General features: G+C 38.1%; 1 protein-coding gene across 1 annotated transcript in view; it reads left to right on the top strand.

The window, feature by feature from the left end:
* EPS8 (EGFR pathway substrate 8, signaling adaptor) overlaps nucleotides 1–20,614 on the top strand; it is a 191,591-nt gene extending 170,977 nt beyond the window's left edge. Inside the window, exons 18-21 of the mRNA XM_082665769.1 lie at nucleotides 3,985–4,201; nucleotides 15,828–16,008; nucleotides 17,481–17,610; nucleotides 19,363–20,614. Of these exons, the coding sequence (XP_082521895.1) occupies nucleotides 3,985–4,201; nucleotides 15,828–16,008; nucleotides 17,481–17,610; nucleotides 19,363–19,476 (642 nt within the window). The 3' untranslated portion in view covers nucleotides 19,477–20,614. The remainder of the gene's footprint in view (nucleotides 1–3,984; nucleotides 4,202–15,827; nucleotides 16,009–17,480; nucleotides 17,611–19,362) is intronic.
* The last annotated feature ends 964 nt before the right edge of the window (nucleotides 20,615–21,578 follow it).

Genomic DNA, 21,578 nt, shown 5'->3' with positions numbered 1-21,578 from the left:
CAGCTTAAGAGTTAGTCTTACATTAAATGTACTCTAATTGAATTCTTTATAAGCTATAAGAATAAGATGAACCTTTATCTTAATATTTTTAAAACACAATACTCATACACAAATATCTACTGAAATACTGTACATGGTTTATGCTGTAGTGTGAGCCTATATAATTAGTTTTCCATGGCTAGATAGTGGTGGAAATTAATTATATATTTACAGGCTCCTTCCCTGGTTGATTTGTTGGGAGGTAATCTTACTGTCAAAAACTAATTTGCTCACGGTTTCTGATATTTGATGTAAAGTATAATTGATATTATCTAGTTCCATCTCCTATGTTAAATCTTCTCATTTGATGTGATTTGCTCCATTTTCCTAATAGCAATTACTTGGCGAGCTGTCAGAGGTAACTCGTATTTGTTCCCTCAAGGCACTTACTTCTTTTTAATGTAATTTTTTGGATTCAATCTCTGGACTTAACACCCTCCAAACATTCCAGCTGTGCCTAGTTTTCACTGCAGAGTGCCAAAGAGACTAAATTTAGAGGAAAAAATGTATAGATTCCATTTTTAAGAACAGTTCAATTTTACTGGCTTTGTTGGGTTTGCTTGCATAAATTCCCTTCTGAAGCAGTATCTTGCATGAATCAGGAGCTTATCTACACATGTCTTTCTTTAATCCTTGAGAATTTCTACTCAGCTTTAGTGGCTAAAGAAAAGTGACTCATTTGGACTTAATTGTCAACAGAAAAGTACATTTTCCACAGGGTCTAGTAATTCTGACTTCTTTCAGAGAAAGAAAAAAAACAAAGAGATTTTTGTTTTAAGCAGAACTTTATATTTGCGAGAGATAAAAGGCAAGAGTTAGGAAGTGACGGTGATCGTACAAAAGTACAGCCACACCAAGGTGACCCATCATCCCAGTTTGCTCACAGCTGAGGGGTTTGGAGGGATATATGTGGGACTCTTGGTTCTGACACTTGGAGAGTCCCAGGCAAACTGGGAACAGTCGGTCAAGATTTCTTTTTGGATTTGGAGATTCAGCACCCTTCGTTCAGCAGAAGAAAGTTTGGGGTGGACTTCTGCTCTCCAAGACTTGCCATCCGTTGAGGGGCCATCAGTTCTCTACCTTCAGCCTCATATAACCAAGAGACAGTAATAGCAAAGGGAGAAGAGCAGTAACTGGGTGGTAAGTAAAAGGGAGTGGAGAAGGTAGCAGGGGACAGAGCCAAGTGATTTCATGAGTCACTCCTGATTCCCTTCCCTCCTCGTGGAGGATGACATCAGTTTCCATGGAAAAGCCACCTTGGTTTCTGTTTCAGAGCAGGTTATCATGATTTGAGGAAGGCCCTTCCCCCACTTTTTCATTCCACGGGTTGGAAGGATGAGGCAGGAAGGAGGACCAAGAAAAAGGGGAAAATATGCAAGTAAATAAAATTATGACCTAATTCATGAAAAATTTTCCTATGGTTTCTCTGTATATTATATGAATATTTAAGTCTGTAGTTCTGATAGGTTATACTGATAAAGTTGCATTACGTAGCAATGACAGATGGGTGAAACAAGGCATAGAAGATTTGGTGAGCCTGTCTGCAGGCCTGATTGTGACAATAACACAGGTTTTCAGTTTTTCACAGTATTATTTGATGGCTAGCCAAACGCTAGCTGTTCTTGTTTTTCTGAAAGCAAAAAATGTGAATCATATCATGGAATGCGGAGCTGAAAGCATTTTTTGTTTTGTTTAAGCTTTAAAAGCAGTAATTTAAACTGACACTTTTGAAATCCTAATGTGAGAATTCACTAACTCTTCATGAAATTATGTGCCTAGGACATTCTTGTTAAGGGTACATTGCATATACATTGATGACTTTGGTGTGTGCTAAGTATTACATTTCGGTGATGTTTGCTGTATTTTGATTGCTCAAACTATTTTATTGGCCCAAATATAGGAACATTGTTTTGTGGATGATGATAATAATAATATAATACACTCGATTATTGAATATATTAGAAATGTTTCCAGGCCTTGAATTGCAGAGGGGTCAGCAATATCTGTTTCTCTCCCATCAAACTCCATGGCTTGCTCTGTGAATTTAACCCCTACTCATTCCCTTCCTCTTTGCCTCTCTCCTTCTCCCTCCCATCCCCCTCCAAGAAAGAGCAGCACATAAACTCTTCTTTCAGTCCTTCTCCCATCCTTGTTTCATACCCTCCCACCTTCCCCACCCACTGGCAGGTGAGCGGTGGCTTTTAAAGAGGCAGTAGAGAACCAGGGCTGCTCCCCCCTCTGGTTTCCACAGGTGTTACTCATTTGCTGTGAAGGTGCCTTTGAGGGTGGTGTGTTGTTTTTTAAGCAAGAATTACAAAGTGATGTGTGTGTGTGGTGTGTATTTTGATGTTTTTGATCTCTGTGGAAATTGGGAAGGCCTCTTTTACAATCAATATGACCTTATATTTGGGCCAATTTAGAAATTAAATGTAAATACTCTTCTAGCCAAAGGACCAGATTACCAAAAGGCCTGCTTTTTGTATTTCATCTACTAATCCTGAATTTTAGAATAATTAAAGTTGTGCCAGTGCAGTATCTAAACTTTACCTAAATTATAAGTCACTGCTCTGTATCTTTGATTCTATACAAAAAATTTGCCTTTTGAGAATTTGGAACTTATTTTATTTCAGTTATTAAGATTATTTTGTTTAAAGTTTTAACTATTGTGTGTAGTTTAATAGGGAAGATGCACAACTAATATTTTATAATAGCCTAAATCATGGTTTAAAAATTACTGAAAGTTATATATTCTGTCACATCTACCTTTTTTTTAATACAAATTCCCCTGTGGACTTTTTTCCTAATAATATGCTTTTGACGTGTAGTCATAAACATTTTTTAAGTAATTAGGGGGTTGCTTTATTCCCATAATAAAAAATCCAGAGGGAGGCACATACTAGGTAGTTTCACATAATGAAAAGTCCAGGAGCCTCTTAACTTTTTCTTTTTCTAAGAATTTTTCTCTTTAACTTTATTTACATGTTGTATTATGTAGACAAATTTCCTAATTTTTAATCACTTTTTATTTCTAGGTCAAACCTAGATAACTTGGTCACAATTCATTATTTTTGTTTTTATTTATTTATTTATTTTTATTAACTTTTTATTTTATACTGGAGTACAGTTGATTAACAATGTTGTGTTAGTTTCAGGTGTACAGCAAAGTGATTCAGTTATACATATACACGTATCTATTCTTTTTCCAGTTCTTTGAAATTGTCATAGAACAATTTCATAGTCATAAACATTTAATTAAAGACCATACCATTACCCTCACCACATTCCTATTTTAACAAGGAAACTTTCTAAATTTAATAAATTAGCATTAAGATGATGGCAGAAAGGAATATGGCTTGAAAAAATTAACAATACTTTTAAATTACTTGTTTATTTTAAAGCATACTCCTTTTATCTACTGAAATATTACACCTCTTCTTAACAAATTACTTGGAAACAGCAGAATTAAACACTTTTGTATATAATATATATTTAAAATAAGGAGTAAGTAATGCTTTCTGTTATTGATATTTAGGCTTCTAGTGCAGTTAGAAGTTCTTATTAACGGAAACTATAAAATAATCAGAAATCTCTTGACCTACCCTGATCTTGTGTGATTCCAGGTTCAAATTTAGTTTTCTTGACATTTATTACTATTAGTACTAATGTTTGCTATTGGTGTATCCTTTTTGATTGTGAACAAATGTGTAGAATATTTAAAAAATAATTTTTAATAATTATTACATCAGGTAGGATTGGAGGGTTGTGCATGTCTGTCTATACATACATATATATGTATGTATATATATTAACACACACAAATCTGCTATGGATTTGCAAGGAGGTTTACAAATAAATAGCCAACAGGGTCCTGTCAAAGTATAATTTGTTTTCCTAGCCTAGGTTTATATTTTCACAATTCCGAATTAATGATTTGTCTTTTTATAGAAACAAAGGATGGAGTATGGTCCAAAAGCAACTGACATTCCCTCTGCTCCATCACCTCCTCCAACACCAGCTCCTGTTCCTGTTCCCCTCCCACCTTCTGCTTCAGCACCTGTGTCAAAGGTCCCAGCAAATGTAACCCGTCAGAACAGCAGCTCCAGTGAGAGTGGTGGCAGTGTTGTGCGAGATAGCCAACGACAAAAACAAGTTCCTGTTGACCGTAAGTTTCCTAGGGAGGCAAAATATATACAGTTTCTCCTGGGAATTAAAAGCACTCTAAGTAAAAATTGTTTATTATTGGTTCTGCTGGTAATAAATATTATTAAATATACAGAATAGTCCTTGCACGGTACTTCATAGATTGCAAAGATTTTCACCTCATTTCTCATCCTCCAAGTAATTCCGAGAAACAGGAAGTTCTGTCTACTCTCTAATGGGTGTATTTCTACATATTCCAATATATTGTGGTGATTGAATACAGACTCTGGAGCCAGACATGCTTGGGTTTGTATAGTGAAATATCACTTGCTGGCCACGAGACTGTTAAGAATTTGATGATCCTCTGTATGCTTTAATATCTGAAAAGGGGGGGACAGTGATATCTACTTCATAGGATAATTGTGAGGGTTTCATGAAATAATGCGTATAAAGCATTTAGACCAGTCGTTCTCAGCCAGGGGTGATTTTGCCCCCTTCCCCTGGAGACATTTGGTATTTGTCCGGAGACATATTTTGATCACAATTGGGTGGATGCTACTGGCATCTATTATAATAAGTAGAAGTTAGGGATGTAGTTAACAACATCCTAAGATGAACGGGACAGCTTCCCTCTCCCCCGCTCACACACACACAGCAGAATCATCTGGCCCAAAATATCGATGGTACTAAGGCTGAAAAAGCCTGATTGATTTTAACCAATATGACACATTATGAGCAGTTAGTAAATATTTACTCTTATCGTCATCAGTATCACCATCATAGTCTTCCTGCTTCTATTCCTAATATTTGCCATATATATATATATATATATATATATATATATATATATAGTGTGTGTGTCTATATACACACACAGTCACACTAGCTTAATATAATCAACCTGCCAATAGCACTTTCAAATTTGCCCTGCAAATTCAGAATTTTAGATTTCAACTTCATACTTTCGTAAATTGAAGTTTTATTTTTCATGTGAGTGGTTAAATCTGAAAACCAGATTTAAATAAGTTAAAACAAAAGACCCTATGGCCAACTTTGGATTATCCTTTTTAGTACTTGGGAAGAGCAGGGTGGATAATTTGAAAACTGAAGATAATTCTAAGATAATTTTTATTTTGTTTTGTAGCATATTTTATCTTGTCTGTTTAATCTTCAAATTATGTTTTTCAAAGTATTATATAATTACTTTGCTTTATCGATACTTGATACATAAAAATTCTTGGAAGACTAGAGCCAGGAAGATGTTTCCTTAATATGATAAAAGTATATAAAGTGTATGTGTGTGTAAAGGATATTTTTCATTCTCTCAAACGGCTTCTCCTAGGGCTCAGTTCTGGGTTCTTTTCTCATATAAACATACTTTTACTGTAGATGATCACTCTATTTTCATTTCTTTCAATATTGTTTATACTGTTGGAAAAGGAGTGACTTGAAAATTTGTCTTCATGTCAAATCTCATCTCTGGCATCCAGATACTAGTTTTTTTTATTTTTATTTTTTAATACATCTTTATTGGAGTTTAATTGCTTCACAATACTATGTTAGTTTCTGTTGCACAACAAAGAAAATCAGCCACATGCATACACATGTCCCCGTATCCCCTCCCTCTTGAGCCTCCCTCCCATCCTCCCTATCCCACCCCTCTAGGTCATCGCAAAGCACAGAGCCGATCTCCCTGTGCTGTGCTGCTGCTTCCCACCAACCATTTTACATTCGGTAGTGTATATATGTCCATGCTACTCTCTCTTCGCCCCAGCTTCACCCTCCCACCCCATGTCATCAAGTCCATTCTCTATATCTACCTCTTTATTCCTGCCCTGTAACTAGGTTCATCAGTACCATTTGTTTTGGGGTTTTTTTAGATTCCATATATATGCGTTGGCATATGGTATTTGTTTTTCTCTTTCTGACTTACTTCACTCTGTATGACAGACTCTAAGTCCATCCACCTCACTACAAATAACTCAATTTCACCTCTTTTTTATGGCTGAGTAATATTCCATTGTACATATATGCCACATCTTCATCCATTCATCTGTCGATGAACATCTAGGTTGGTTCCATGTCCTGGCTAATGTAAATAGTGCTGCAGTGAACATTGTGGTACGTCTCTTTTTGAATTATGCTTTCCTCAGGCTATATGCCCAGTAGTGGGATTGCTGGGTCGTATGGTAGTTCTATTTTTAGTTTTTTAAGGAACCTCCATACTGTTTTCCATAGTGGTTGTATCAATTTACATTCCCACCAACAGTGTAGAAGGGTTCCCTTTTCACCACACCCTTTGCAGCAGTTATTGTTTCTACCTTTTTTGATAATGGCCATTCTGACTGGCGTGAGGTGATACCTCATTGTAGCTTTGATTTGCATTTCTCTAGTAATTAGTGATGTTGAGCATCTTTTCATGTGCCTCTTGGCCATCTGTAGGTCTCCCTTGGTGAAACGTCTATTTAAGTCTTCCGCCCATTTTTTAACTGGATTGTTTTTTTGATATTGAGCTCCATGAGCTGTTTGTATATTTTGGAGATTAATCCTTTGTCTGTTGTTTCATTTGCAAATATTTTCTCCTATTCTGAGGGTTGTCTTTTTGTCTTGTTTATGGTTTCCTTTGCTGTGCAAAAGCTTTTAAGTTTAAGTCGCATTTGTTTATTTTTGTTTTTATTTCCATTACTCTAGGAGGTGGGTCAAAAAAGATCTTGCTGTGGTTTATGTCAGAGTGTTTTTCGTATGTTTTCCTCTAGAAGTTTTATAGTGTCTGGTCTTACATTTAAGTCTGTAATCCATTTGGAGTTTATTTTTGTGTATGGTGTTAGGTAGTGTTCTAATTTCATTCTTTTACATGTAGCTGTCCAGTTTTCCCAACAGCACTTATTGAAGAGGCTGTCTTTTCTCCATTGTATGTTCTTGCCTCCTTTCTCATAACTTAGGTGCCCATATGTGTGTGGGCTTATCTCTGGGCATTCTATCCTGTATCATTGATCTATATTCCTGTTTCTGTGCCAGTACCATTCTGTCTTGATTACTGTAGCTTTGTGGTATAGTTTGAAGTTGGGGAGCCTGATTCCTCTAACTCCGTTTTTCTTTCTCAAGATTGCTTTGGCTATTCGGGGTCTTTTGTGTTTCCATACGAATTGTATGATTTTTTTGTTCTAATTCTGTGAAGAATGCCATTGGTAGTCTGATAGGGACTGCATTGAATCTGTAGATTGCTTTGGGTAGTATAGTCATTTTCACAATATTGATTCTTCCAATCCAAGAACGTGGTATATTTCTCCATCTGGTTATGTCATCTTTGATTTCTTTCATCAGTGTTCTATAGTTTTCTGAGTACAAGTCTTTCACCTCCTTAGGCAGGTTTATTCCTAGGTATTTTATTCTTTTTGTTGCAACAGTAAATGGGAGTGTTTCCTTAATTTCTCTTTCTGATTTTTCATTGTTGGTGTATAGGAACGCCATGGATTTCTATGCATTAATTTTGTATCCTGCAACCTTACCAAACTCACTGATTAGTTCTACTAGTTTTCTAGTGGCATCTTTAGGATTTTCTATATTTAGTATCATGTCATCTGCAAACAGTGACAGTTGTACTTCTTCATTTCCAATTTGTATTCCTTTTATTTCTTTTTCTTCTATGATTGCTCTGGCTAGGACTTCCAAAACTATGTTGAATAAGAGTGGCAAGAGTGGACATCCTTGTCTTTTTCCTGATCCTAGTAGAAATGCTTTCAGTTTTTCACCATTGAGTATGATGCTCACTGTGGGTTTGTCATATATGGCCTTTATTATGTTGAGGTAGGTTCCCTCTATGCCCATTTTCTGGAGAGTCTTTATCATAAATCGGTGTTGAATTTTGTCAAAAGCTTTTTCTGCATCTATTGAGGTGATCATATGGTTTTTATTCCCTAATTTGTTAATGTAGTGTATCACATTGAATGATTTGCCTATTTTGAAGAATCCTTGCATCCCTGGGATAAATCCCACTTGATCATAATGTATGATCCTTTTAATGTGCTGTTGGATTTTGTTTGCTAGTATTTTGTTGAGGATTTTTGCATATGTGTTCATCAGTGATATTGGCCTATGATTTTCCTTTTTTGTGATGTCTTTTTTCTGGTTTTGGTATCAGGGTGATGGTGGCTTCGTAGAATGAGTTTGGGAGTGTTCCTTCCTCTGCAATTTTTTGGAAGAGTTTGAGAAGGATAGGTGTTAGCTCTTCTCTAAATGTTTGATAGAATTCACCTGTGAAGCCTTCTGGACCTGGACTTTTGTTTGTTGGAAGATTTTTAATTACGGTTTCAATTTCATTACTTGTGATAGGTCTGTTTATCTTTCTAATTCTTCCTGGTTCAGTCTTGGAGAATTGTACCTTTCCAGGAATTTGTCCACTTCTTCGTGGTTGTCCATTTTATTGGCATTTAGTTGTTTGTAATAGTCTCTTATAGTCCTTTGTATTTCTGCAGTGTCAGTTGTGATTTCTCCATTTTCATTTCAAATTTTATTGACTTATGTCCTCTCCCTTTTTTTCTTGATGAATCTGGCTAAGGGTTTATCAATTTTGTTTATCTTCTCAAAGAACCAGCTTTTAGTTTTATTGATCTTTGCTGTTGTTTTCTTTGTTTCTATTTCATTTATTTCTGCTCTGATCTTTATGATTTCTTTCCTTCTATGGAATTTGGGTTTTCTTTGTTCTTCTTTCTCTAGTTGTTTTAAGTGTAGGGTTAGATTGTTTATTTGAGGTTTTTCTTGTTTCTTAAGGTGAGATTGAATTGCTATAACCTTTCCTCTTAGAACTGCTTTTGCTGCGTCCCATAGGTTTTGGGTTGTCATGTTTCGTTGCCATTTGTTTCTATGTATTTTTTTGATTTCTTCAGTGATCTCTTGGTTATTTAGTAGCACACCGTTTAGTATCCATGTGTTTGTATTTTTTACAGTTTTTTTCCTGTAATTGATTTCCAATCTCATACCATTGTGGTCAGAAAAGATGCTTGATATGATTTCAACTTTCTTAAATTTACTGAGGCTTGCTTTGTGACCCAAGATGTGATCTATCCTGGAGAATGTTCCATGCGCACTTGAGAAGAAAGTGTATTCTGCCACTCTGGGTGGAATGTTCTATAAATATCAATTAGATCTATCTGGTCAGTTGTGTCATTTAAAGCTTGTGTTTCCTTATTTATTTTCTGTTTGGATGATCTGTCCATTGGTGTAAGTGGGATATTAAAGTCCCCTACTCTTATTGTGTTACTGTCGATTTCTCCTTTCATGGTTGTTAACATCTGCCTTATGTATTGTGGTGCTCCTATGTTGGGTGCATAAACATTTATAATTGTTATATCTTCTTGGATTGACCCTTTGATCATTATGTAGTGTCCCTCCTTATCTCTTGTAACAGTCTTTAAAGTCTATTTTATCTGATACAAGTATTGCTACTCCAGCTTTCTTTTGATTTCCATTTGCATGAAATATCTTTTTCCATCCCTTCACTTTCAGTCTGTATGTGTCCCTAGGTCTGAAGTGGGTCTCTTGTAGACAGCATACATATGGGTCTTGTTTTTGTATCCATTCAGCCAGTCTGTGTCTTTTGGTTGGGGCATTTACGTTCAGGGTTATTATCGATATGTATGTTCCTATTACCATTCTCTTAATTGTTTTGGGTTTGTTTTTGTGGGCCTTTTTCTTCTCTGTGTTTCCCCGCTTAGAGGAGTTTCTTTAGCATTTGTTGTAAAGTTGGTTTGGTGGTGCTGAATTCTCTTAGCTTTTGTTTGTCTGAAAAGCTTTGACTTCTCCATTGAATCTGAATGAGATCCTTGCTGGGTAGAGTAATCTTGGTTATAGGTTTTGCTCTTTCATCACTTTAAGTATATCCTGCCACTCCCTCTGGCCTGCAGAATTTCCACTGAAAAGTCAGCTGACAACCTTATGGGGATTCCTTTGTATGTTATTTTTTGTTTTTCCCTTGCTGCTTTTAATATTTTTTCTTTGAATTTAATTTTTATTAGTTTGATTGATATGTGTCTTGGTGTGTTTTTCCTGGGGTTTATCCTGTATGGGACTCTCCATGCTTCCTGGACTTGGGTGACTATTTTCTTTCCCATGTTAGGGAAGTTTTCGACTATAATCTCTTCAAATATTTTCTCAGACCCTTTCTTTTTCTCTCCTTCCTCTGGGACCCCTATAATTTGAATGTTGGTACGTTTGGTGTTGTCCCAGAGGCCTCTGAGATTGTCTTCAATTCTTTTCATTCTTTTTTCTTTATTCTGCTCCTTGGCAGTTATTTCGACCATTTGTCTTGCAGCTCACTTATTCATTCTTCTGCCTCCATTATTCTGTTATTGATTCCTTCTAGTGTATTTTTCATTTCAGTTACTGTGTTTTCATCTCTGTTTGTTCTTTAGTTCTTCTAGATCTTTGTAAAACATTTCTTGTATTTGCTCAATCCATGCTTCCATTCTATTTCCAAGATTCTGGGTCATCTTAACTATCATTACTCTGAATTCTTTTTCAGGTAGATTGCCTATTTCCTCTTCATTTATTTGGTCTTGTAGGGTTTTACCTTGCTCTGTCATCTATGACATTTTTTTTTTTTGCCATCTCATTTTTTTTTTTTAATGTGTGCAATTGTGTTCCTGTTTTACTGGTCATTTGGCCTGAGGCTTCCAACACTGGAGTTTGTAGGTTATTGGGTTGAGCTGAGTCTTGGTGCTGAGATGAGGAACTCTGTGAGACCTCACTCCGATGAATATTCCCTGGGGTCTGAGGTTCTCTGTTAGTCCAGTGGTTCAGACTTGGAGCTCCCACTGCAGGAGCTTCCCCCCGACCCCAGGGTCGCAAATCAAGATCCTGCAAGCCACGTGGGGTGGCAAAAAACAAAAAAAGAGAGAGAGAAAAGTAACAAAATAAAAAATAAAATCAAGCTAGGAAACTAACATATGTTAGAAAGAATGTAAAAATAAAAATATAGATGAATCAACAACCAGAAGGTACATCAGTACCACAATTGTAAAAAAAGAGAAGGAGGGAAAGGAAAACAAAGCTGGGGGGGGGATGGAAAGACCTTGGCTGTGGAGGGTGGGGCCTAAGTAAGGGTGAGGTTTGGGTGGTGGGTGGGGCCAATGCTCAGGACCCACAGGGCTGGAAAAGGCCCTGGGGGCTGTGGGCGGTGGGGCTTAGGCTCAAGGAACAAAAGGGGCCCAGGCGTGCCCCCCACCCCAGTCTCAGAGGGCGGGAGACCTCACCTGGGAGCCTAGCAGGCTTCCTGGGCTCGAGTGGGTGGGGCAAATGCCCTCCTCTCCTCTGCTGCTCTTCCGGTCTGGGTTCTGGGAGGGCCCCTCCTGCCTGACTCTCCTGATCTCCCCGGCCTCCCTCCTATGCCCCCAAGGACCCACGTGACCTGGAAAGGGCAGGGGATTAGACTGGGAGCTCAGCAGGCTCCCTGTGCCCGAGTCCAGATACAAGTTTTGAACTATTAACTTTATAGCTGAGATTGGAACTTAAGATTCAAGTTCTCATCTCAGTAAATCATAGCCCTATCTCTTCAGTTGTGGTCACTCTTGATTTAAAGAAAATTAAAAAGAAGACACTGATGAATCCACTGTTAAAAAAAAAAAAAAAAGAAGACACTGAAACTATTACTATTTAATTGTTCTGGAAATTCTGGTTAAATGCAATAAACACAAACCTACTTTTATATATTACTTTCTCAGCTGAAGTATAGCCAATTAAAATTACCTTCTCATCCATATCGTGACCTTACCAAAGAACTAATGGAAAACTGAAGTTTTGGAAAAATGATTAGCTCTTTCTGTGTGGCAGAAACAACTATGCCTGTGCATGTGTGTGTATGAGAGTGTGTGTGCATAAATATAACTGGCAAGTAAATTTTAAAATATTTTTGTGTATTTTTTGAAAAGATGCTTTTATTTTTTTTTCAGACACGAAAGACATAGTTTTGAAATGAGAAAGTTCTGTAAATGTTTTTATTGATTTCCCTAAGGAAAATTTTCCTCTCAGAAACTTTCTTCATTCTTCCCACAAGTTTATAACATCTCCCTTCTTTGTTACGTCAGCACGGTAATCTTTGACACAGTGGCACTCTTTTTCCAGGCCTGGGGTCAGGGTTCATAGGCATCCAGGCCCAGTTTTGGAACAGTCTGTGGGCTGGGACAGTTTGTTCTTTGTCCTAGTCTAAGAAACTAAGAATAACCTAGTGGGAAAGAGGCATGGTTAGAATACTTTAAAGATAGAGAACCCGCCTAATAATTGTGACTCATCATTTTCAAGTCTGTTTTTCATAAGTCAAAGGGTGACACTGGTATGTAAAACATAAACATATGTCCCCAAATTTACACATGTACTTGTTTCCTTAAACTAATAAAATTTTGCATTTACTTATGTAATGTTCCTTTTAAAGATAGCTCAGAAGTATAGTTTGACATTAACTATAGTCCTTTTTATAAAACAAATATTTTCTTGATAACTTTCTTTCTTGAGCACTTTTTTGAAGAGCATTTCTACTGAACGAATATTGGGGCTTCTCAACAGTCTTTTTAGAACCAAATAGACATGCTTCTTTACTGGTAACCAGGTCTCTTTCAAAATATACCTTTTGTGGTACTTGCGTTCCCTGCTTATGGCCTAGACTTCTGATAAGAGTAAAATGGAAGGAGCTGTAAATTGAATACTCACCCATAAAAATGTTACCAAATAGCTATGAACGAGGGAAAAAAGTCAACAGACCTATTTTTAAAATGTCACAAGTAGCGAGAACCCGGCTCCTTTTCTGAAGTGTTTACTGCGTTTATTCAAACTAGCTGCTTGGAGCCCTGTGTCATATAAGCTATTCAGTTTGAGTTGTAAGATTCAAAAAGGTTCTCTTCATCACTTTTGAAGATATCAATGCTTCAGTTGTTTTGCATGTCTTCCATTTCCTTTGAAATGTTAGTCCTTTTATATGAGTTTAATCTTTTGTAATCAGAAGTGTTGTTTTAGAAAGAGGTGTAAAGTTTGTCTGGTGTGTTGTTATGTGCTAGAACATTGCCAATGGAAACCAAAACCAGGAACACATTAGAAGAGGTTTTTATATTCCCTGGAAAGAGGTTATGCTGTGGACTGGAAATGATCCCACAGTGGCTAAGTCAACAGATAAGGAGATAACTATTTTAGTGTGGTTATACTTTTTCTCTTGTATTTCTTTGAGATGTACTCCTGTGTTGTATGGCAGTGTGACTACATTGTACTGATTTAAAAGAGTTAACTAATGAAATGCATGTCCTGTATTACTTAAATATAACAATCAATTATATTCCCTCTTACTCTCTTTAGCCCCCTCATCCTCCCTCCTTTCCTCCCTTCCCTTCTCTTAGTTCTCTTTCTTTTGACTTCTTTCTTTTTCAAAAGGTTTCCTGAGTACTTGAGGCATTAAAAAAAATTAGGCTGAAATAACACTATTTGATTATTTCACACTTTCATTTATTTCCCAGGGGCACCAAACACTTTCTAAAAATACTTTCCCTGAAAAAACCAATCAGAACAATGGTCACAAAAGCTTCCTTAGTGTCCAGGTCACTGTCACTTGCCAAGTTAGTTAATTGGATTACTATATCAGTTCTTTGCACTTAATTCTTGAAGGTGATATACAAATAATGTATCTGTGTGTGTGTGTGTGTGTGTATGTGTGTGTGTGTGTGTATCTGACTCACATTTTAAATGCATCACTTTATCTGTTATATTGAGAAAAGGATGGAGAGTGAAGAGTGGGTTCATGGAGAGTAGAAGCAGAGAGACCTGTAAAAAGGCTGGTGGCTCAGACCAGGCTGCTAATAGAAAAAAATGGAGTGAAGTGATTGGTCTGTGTGGTGTATTCTAATGGTAGGACCGACAGGATTTGCCAATGGATTGGATATAATCGAGGGCAAAGGGGAGTCAGGCATACCTACATGGTATTTTGTTGGGGGAACTGGAAAAATAGAATTACCAAGTTGGGAAGTCTAGCATAAAAGTAAGCTTCAGGAAGAACATGAGTAATTCAGATGTGAACATGTTATGTTTGAGATAGCTAATAGACATCCAATGAATATATCAAATAGGCAGTTGATGTATATTGGTCTAGAGTTCTGAGGACCAGTCTGGACTAGAGAAATAATTTGGGTAGTCATCAGCTTTTAAATGGCATTTAAAGCCAGGAGACCAGGCACAACAATCATTGATGGAGTGAGTGCAGACACAGAAGAGGTCCAAGGACTGTGGCCTGGAGAGTTGGGGAGATGAGATGAGCATCTGAGAAAAGGATGCTGAGGAGAGGCCAGTAAGACAGGAGGAAAATCAGAGAGTGTGGTGTCCTGAAGGCCATAAGAAGAAAGTGTTTCAAGGAGGGAGCGCCTTCTTCAAGTGTTGTTGCTAGATTAAATGAGGAAACGACTGGGAATCAACCATTGGAGTTTAGCAAAATGGCATGGAGGGATGGGGCCAAAAGCCTGATCGCAGTGAATTCAAGAGGAAATTGGAGAATGGGAATTGGAGTCAGCTGGTATAGACAGCTTCTCATGGAGTTTTGCTAAAAGGGGAGCAGAGAAATGGGCAGTAGCTGGCAGGGGATGTGGGGTTAAGAAAGGGCTTATTTAAACATGAGAGAAATAAAATAATAGCATGCTTGTAAGCGGATGAAATGATTCAGTAAAAGAGGAAAATTGATAACATGGGAGAAGCAGGGGGGAAGTTACTGTCAAAGTATTCAAACAGACAGAGGACACGGAGTCTAGTGCACATGTAGAGGGGCTGGCCTGAGGAGAGTGGAAACAGTTCATCTATAATGTAATAGAAGGAAGGCTGGCAGAGTGTACGGGGAAAGTGCTGGTGGTAAGGAGAGCTGCTGGGGGAACTTCGGGAGGTTTTCTTTTAACTTCTTCATTTTACTCAGAAATTATGCAAGTGAAATCATCAGCTCAGGGAGAGGACTGAGGGCTGGGAACTGGAGGTTTGCAAAAGGAAGAAGATAGGAAATACTTGTCTGACCACGGACAGTTATACGGTCCCAGGCAGGATTTCTCAACCTGAGCCCCTGTGGACATTTGGGGCTAGATAATTCTCTGATGTAGCAACGTGACCTGTGTGCACTGCAGAATGTTTTGTCCATCCCGGGCCTCTACCCACTGCACGACTGTAGCTTCCTTCCCCCTTGCCCCCTGTTTGTGACATCCCAAAGTATCTCTAGCCATTGCCAGATGTACCCTGTGGTTAAAATTTCCCCCAGTTGAAAGCCACTGGCCTCAGGAAATGTAGTATGAATGTCACAGACCATTAACAGCCCAATGGAGGTTCATGATCGTGAATTTAACATGAGCTCACTCAGCATTGTTGTGTTCTATTTGGCGTGCAAGTTCAGCACAGAATAAAGAGAAAGTGAGATTTAACAAAGGTGGGGGGCTTGCCAGATGAACACAGTGAAGAAAGAAGAGACAGGGAGTGATGTTAATAATTGATCACAGAGTTTATACTTGGTGAGGATGAAAGGAAAGATGGTAGGAATACTAGATCGTAAGTCCTGTTGGGGTCAAAGGATTCTTGGCATTGGGGTTCTAGAGAGAGCAACAACTGTTAGGGCTTTCAAAACTAACCTCCTCTGTGTTGGTATCTAGGAAGGAAATCTCAGATGGAGGAAGTGCAGGATGAACTCGTCCACAGACTGACCATTGGTCGGAGCGCCGCCCAGAAGAAGTTCCACGTGCCACGGCAGAATGTGCCAGTTGTCAATATCACTTATGACTCCACCCCAGAGGATGTGAAGACATGGTTGCAGTCAAAGGGCTTCAACCCTGTGTAAGTCTCTCTGGGGATACTTTACAGTTCTGTGTGTATAACATGCAGTGTTTTCAATTTGATCCCTAAGATGTCACAAGTGACTCTTAGAAAATGTGAGAACCCGAACTGCACCTGTTTCCATGCTCAGGAAATGACTCTAGCCATTTTTAGCTAAAAAAAAAAAAAAATTGGAGGAAGGAGAAATAACTATCATTTGATGGTACCCCATTTTCTAGATGGTGGTGTCTGTTCATCATTGGTCCCTCGAGCAGTCTCTTGGCAACTTTGAGGCCGGTGGCTGTCTTTCTGCCTCAGAGGGTGACACAGGCTAGGTCTGTAGTCTTACCTAGACTCCCCAGACCGCAGAGGACATACAGCAGAACCTTTCCTCCTGCTGCAGCATAGAGATCCCAGGCAAATAAAAAATAGGTGACGTTACTTATCGTAGGTTATAATCTAATAGAGCTTTCCTTTAGGAAAGCCACAGTGAAGTTTCTATTTGTCTATAATTAAAAACTTGTAAACATTTTCTCGTGTATTTGGTAAACATATTTGAATATATATACTTGAACTATTTGACGAATACATATTCAAGAGCACTTGACACATTATAAACTCACCCAGTGTGACTGAAAACATGAGGTACACTGGTTAGTCAGTTGCTTGGCTACTAGAAAGTTATCCATTCCTTCTACGAAACACCAAATTTCAAGAAATTGGTAATACACAATAAAGATAATAAACCCAGTTGACTCTTTTTTGACACTTCACGATCAGTGATCTTATATAGCCTCAGGGTCGTTATCATGACCGTCCCCTGTCATTGCCCTAAGCACTCTAGTACCATTTATGAGTTCCAGTGTATGGGACACCTAGAGAAGAGAGGTTGTAGCACGACCAGAAATCTTTCTTTTGTTTTATCCAGACAGTATTTTTTTTATTTATTTGTTTGTTTGTTTGTTTTATTTTATTTTATTTTATTTTTGCGGTACGTGGGCCTCTCACTTTTGTGGCCTCTCCCGTTGCGGAGCACAGGCTTCGGACGCGCAGGCTCAGCGGCCATGGCTCACGGGCCTAGCTGCTCCGTGGCATGTGGGATCCTCCCGGTCCGGGGCACGAACCCGTGTCCCCTGCATCGGCAGGCGGACTCTCAACCACTGAGCCACCAGGGAAGCCCTATTTTTAATTACTTTTTACTGAAGTATAGTTGATTTACAATGTTGTGCTAATTTCTGCTGTACAGCAAAGTAGCTCACTTATACACCTGTATGCATTCTTTTTTATATTCTTTTCCATTATGGTTCAGCCCAGGATATTGTCTGTAGTTCCCTGTGCTATACAGTAGGGCCTTGTCGTTTATCAGTCCTCTATATACTAGTTTGCATCTGCTAACCCCAAACTCCTAGTCCATCCCTCCCCCTTGGCAACCACAAATCCAGACAGTATTTTTAATGCTCTATTTCCCTCTTTTCCTCCTTTTGTTTTTTCAGAACTGTCAATAGTCTTGGAGTATTAAATGGTGCACAACTTTTCTCTCTCAATAAAGATGAACTGAGAACCGTCTGCCCTGAAGGGGCCAGAGTCTTTAGCCAAATTACTGTACAGAAAGCTGCATTAGAGGTACGACTTCTCAACCTAAGGTGGTGTTTTTCTACATTAGTCAAGAGTATGGACTGCAATTTGAAAGCTCTGGAAACAGTATTTATGTCCATATTGGTCGCTCTCTTTGCCTTTCATGCAGAGCTGAATTCAACTCGGTTCAGCTTTAGTAATCTGTCACTGGAGACCATCAGCGAGCATTTTCAGGGAGATTAGTTTGTTATAAGTGCTCCTATAACATGAAGCTTGAGCTCCATGTACTTTTGGATATCTAGTGAAAAGCCTAATGTTCTCATTTTACGTGCACGACCTCTGTAGGAATTTTATTTACTCATTTACTTCGGGTGAGTAAGTGACTTGAGAGGCCAGAACCCTTTTACCTGTCCTTAATGTTTAGTTTGGAGACTCTAGCAGGTTAGAGGTTGTCAAGTCTTAAAACCGTGGCTGTGTGCCTTAGGCCTGCTTATACATATAAATAATCAGAGGGAAAATATTAGGTAGGGATCATTGCAAACAGCGGGCCCTGAAGCGTCATTCTTTAGTTATAGCTGTTTCTATGAAAGAAAAAGAGTAAATGTTTTCTAGATTGGCTGTTCTTAAGGTTTCAATATCCTACTCTACTTACGTGGGCTGTGTAAGGGTAGTAGTTTCTAACTGTTACATCTCACAGCTCTCAATAGCTTTCATGAAAATTAAACTTAGACTCCAATGAAAGGGTGTAGGCTTTGGTGTGAAATCAATACGTAATTATCTCTAGCAGGTTTATTGTATAAATTCAACAGTTAAATAACTCAGTAAAATAGCTTCGTGCATACAACCCTGTAACCATTCTCACTCAGGAGAAATTATATTTCCCTTGGAAATTTTTCCTACGACATTCATCTTGGTTGATTCTATATTAGACTTTTTGTATATTGAATGTGAGTCGGGGTTATATCTTTTCTGAGGCAGTTTTGTTACCATTATACCTTCTAATTTTGTTGAGAAGGTATAAATTCCTCCTTAAGGATTATGATAGAAAGTTCCATATTCCTAACCTTTCTGAATTCCTTTAGTCCAGACTCCCTATCACTGTCATTTCCCCTGACTTCCCATGTGCTCCTGGCCTCTAGCTCCTGTTCCTCTGGATGTGAATTAAGGCAGAGACTTCCTACCTGAGGTTCTTTGTCTTCCCCAGGCACCTTCCCATCATGCCCTTCTCTTGCATCTAGTTCATGGTTCATATTACTCACCTGTGTTGCCAGAGATTTCTGTAGATGAGAGAGGAATAAGGAGGGTGCATAGGGACTGTAGGCCAGGTTTGGAAAGGACAAAAGCCAACAAGATGTCAGAAGGTCAGAACCCTTTGGTATGAGGAAACTTGGTGTCTTCCGAGCCCAGTCTCTGGGCCTGATTTAGAATTCCCTAAGGTAGATAGATGAGTATCTTACTTGACCTAAAGAGCATTCTTTGATAATTTACCATCTTTTTGTGCTTCTTGTATAATCTCTTCTTTCCCCCAGGGAATCTAGAGCATTCCACATGCATTACTGATTTATCTTTAACAGGTTCAAGTGAAAGGCATGGTGAATGAATTGCCTTAAGACAGTATAAATGAAAATGTGATGTTAGTAAAGTCCAGCATCATCACTTATATGAAGGGCGGCCTTCAGTTTTCCCCTTAGAGACATGAGAAGAGAAACACAAAGAACTTTTAGCCTAAGCCATTTCATGACATGATTTGCAGCCTCACAAACCAGTAACCGTCTCGTCTGAACCGTGTTTGTTTTTCAGGATAACAACGGCAGCTCTGAGTTGCAAGAAATCATGCGAAGACGACAGGAAAAAATCAGTGCTGCTGCTAGCGATTCAGGAGTGGAATCTTTTGATGAGGGAAGCAGTCACTAATTAGTTTTTAAACTCCATTATTCTTGGCATTATTCCAACGTGCTTTGTTTTAAGAAGCCATGAAGGGAATGTCAGATTCTCATTTCTTGGTGTACAGAATTTATCGCCATAAAGAAACAACGCAAACATAAGTAAGCAGACGACTTGCTCCTGGGCCCGTTATTTTTATTAAAATGAAAACATTTTAAACAGAATTTCTCACCTTGGGAATATTTTGCCTACTTTACCAAGGTGAGGTTTCCTTTATTGGCTTAATTATTTCATCCCCATCTCAATGCCTAAGCAGACTTTTTTTTTTTTTGACAGTGATGAGTTTATTTATTGCAACAAAACAGAGATATTGCCCATGATTCAAAATCTAAACAGCTTCACTTTTGCCTGTGACTATGGTAGGTATCATCCAGGGTGTAGCTTAGTTTAGGCTAGCCTCTGCCTACTTAGGTCTCTTCTTCAACATACTCAGTAATAGAATGTTTAGGTTTATTTAAAGTTCTTAATGCCAACAGTTTTTAAAAAAGATTAAAACAGTGAATGAACTGTAAAATGCAACAAGGCCTTGGACATACAAATAGAAACCCTTGGAGCATTCCCGAGACGTTTTATCTGTCGTGGCTCTGTTGATCACAATTCCTTGTATAGCTTGTATTTTGATTCCGTTTATATTCTTCTTCTTATCTATACTGTGTTCTTATATATGAGAAAGCACAAGTGTAAAAGAGGTCATATACATTCCAACTCTGTCACAGGAAATAGCCTGCATTGGTGTGTGTTACAGTATTCTGCTAAATGAAGGCCTCAGTCCTGAATATTGATATAAGTAGTTAAGAGCAAACTGGGGCCATTTTATGAGTTTCTCTGTGTCAAGTTTTTCCGGTAATAAGAAATAATATACACATATTTTAATCCTGTGAAAGATTCTAGGTAGAGAAAAGAAAGAGACTTAACCTTCAACAAATGTTATTTTTGAAAACATGATTTTTGTCATTAAATGTTATATTATTTCACATATATAAAACAGATGTTATGTAAGAATGTTGTATATTTTAACATAAATCCATTTAGAGAGATTATCTAGATTCATTAATTTTCATAGTGCCTTTTTCACATGAGTCAGCTGGAAAGTCTGCAATAAACAGTATTTGCCGTACATTAATAAATGGCTTCTGTGTCGTTGGCAAAAGGGACCTTTGGCGTGTAGAGTGGGGATCAGGGTTGCATGGAATGGGAAAAACAGAGGCCCACGCTCTTCCTTTTTTTTTTTTTTTAACTTATTCCCAGTGGAGTTCTGAGTGGGTAGAAACTTCTCTAGAATACTTTCTTCAGTTGTTTCTCTTCTTTCCACCTCTCTTATTTCATCATCTTTTCTTTTACCATCTAGTAAAAACAACCTTACACACCATTTGTGATTACAAAGTGCTTCCACATAAACGCTTTGTTAGAGATCTACAATAATCTGTGAGTTGTATTTTATAGATGAGGAGGCTTAGCTTCCTAAAGGCTAACTTTCCCCAAATCATGAGGGATATGAGAATCTCTTGTCTTCCATTTCTCAGTCTGTCCGTAACGTCGTCCCTTGGACAAAGTGAGGCAAACATGAGAATAATAATTCTTGTAGATCCTTCCCATTTCATAAGCACTGATGCACATTTATAACTTAGCCCTTATTGAAAATCTCTGAAAATGTAGGTATAAGACAAAAGAAATTGGCACGGAAAAGTGAAAATAACCTGTGTGTAATATAGCATATCTGACATGAAAAGAATTGGTATCATTTATAAGTATGTCTTTATGCTATAAAATTCCAAAGGAAAATATCACCAAGGTAGTAATTGCAGGAAGTAGTTACCTCCCTCTGGGATGTGGAGACCAAGAGAAGACTTGGGATTAATGGGATTTAAAAGCTTGAGGGAGAGTTTGTATCCCAACATCTGAGGAGTTAGGCCACGGGATGAGAAGTTTGGAGGAAAGACGCCACAACTGGTAAACCTCGGAGAAGGGGGCACAGCCTAACTGGTGCTCTTGCCTCAGGAATTCAGAAAAGAATTCAGCAGAAGAAATAGTTCAGGAAATCCATGGAGCTGGGACTCAGACCTCAGAGGAGA

The sequence above is a fragment of the Grampus griseus genome, assembly GCF_964374135.1.
Source record: "Grampus griseus genome assembly, chromosome: 11".
Classification (NCBI taxonomy): domain Eukaryota; kingdom Metazoa; phylum Chordata; class Mammalia; order Artiodactyla; family Delphinidae; genus Grampus; species Grampus griseus.
The sequence above is the reverse complement of the archived record's forward strand: the minus strand, read 5'-3'. Positions and strand labels throughout refer to the sequence as shown.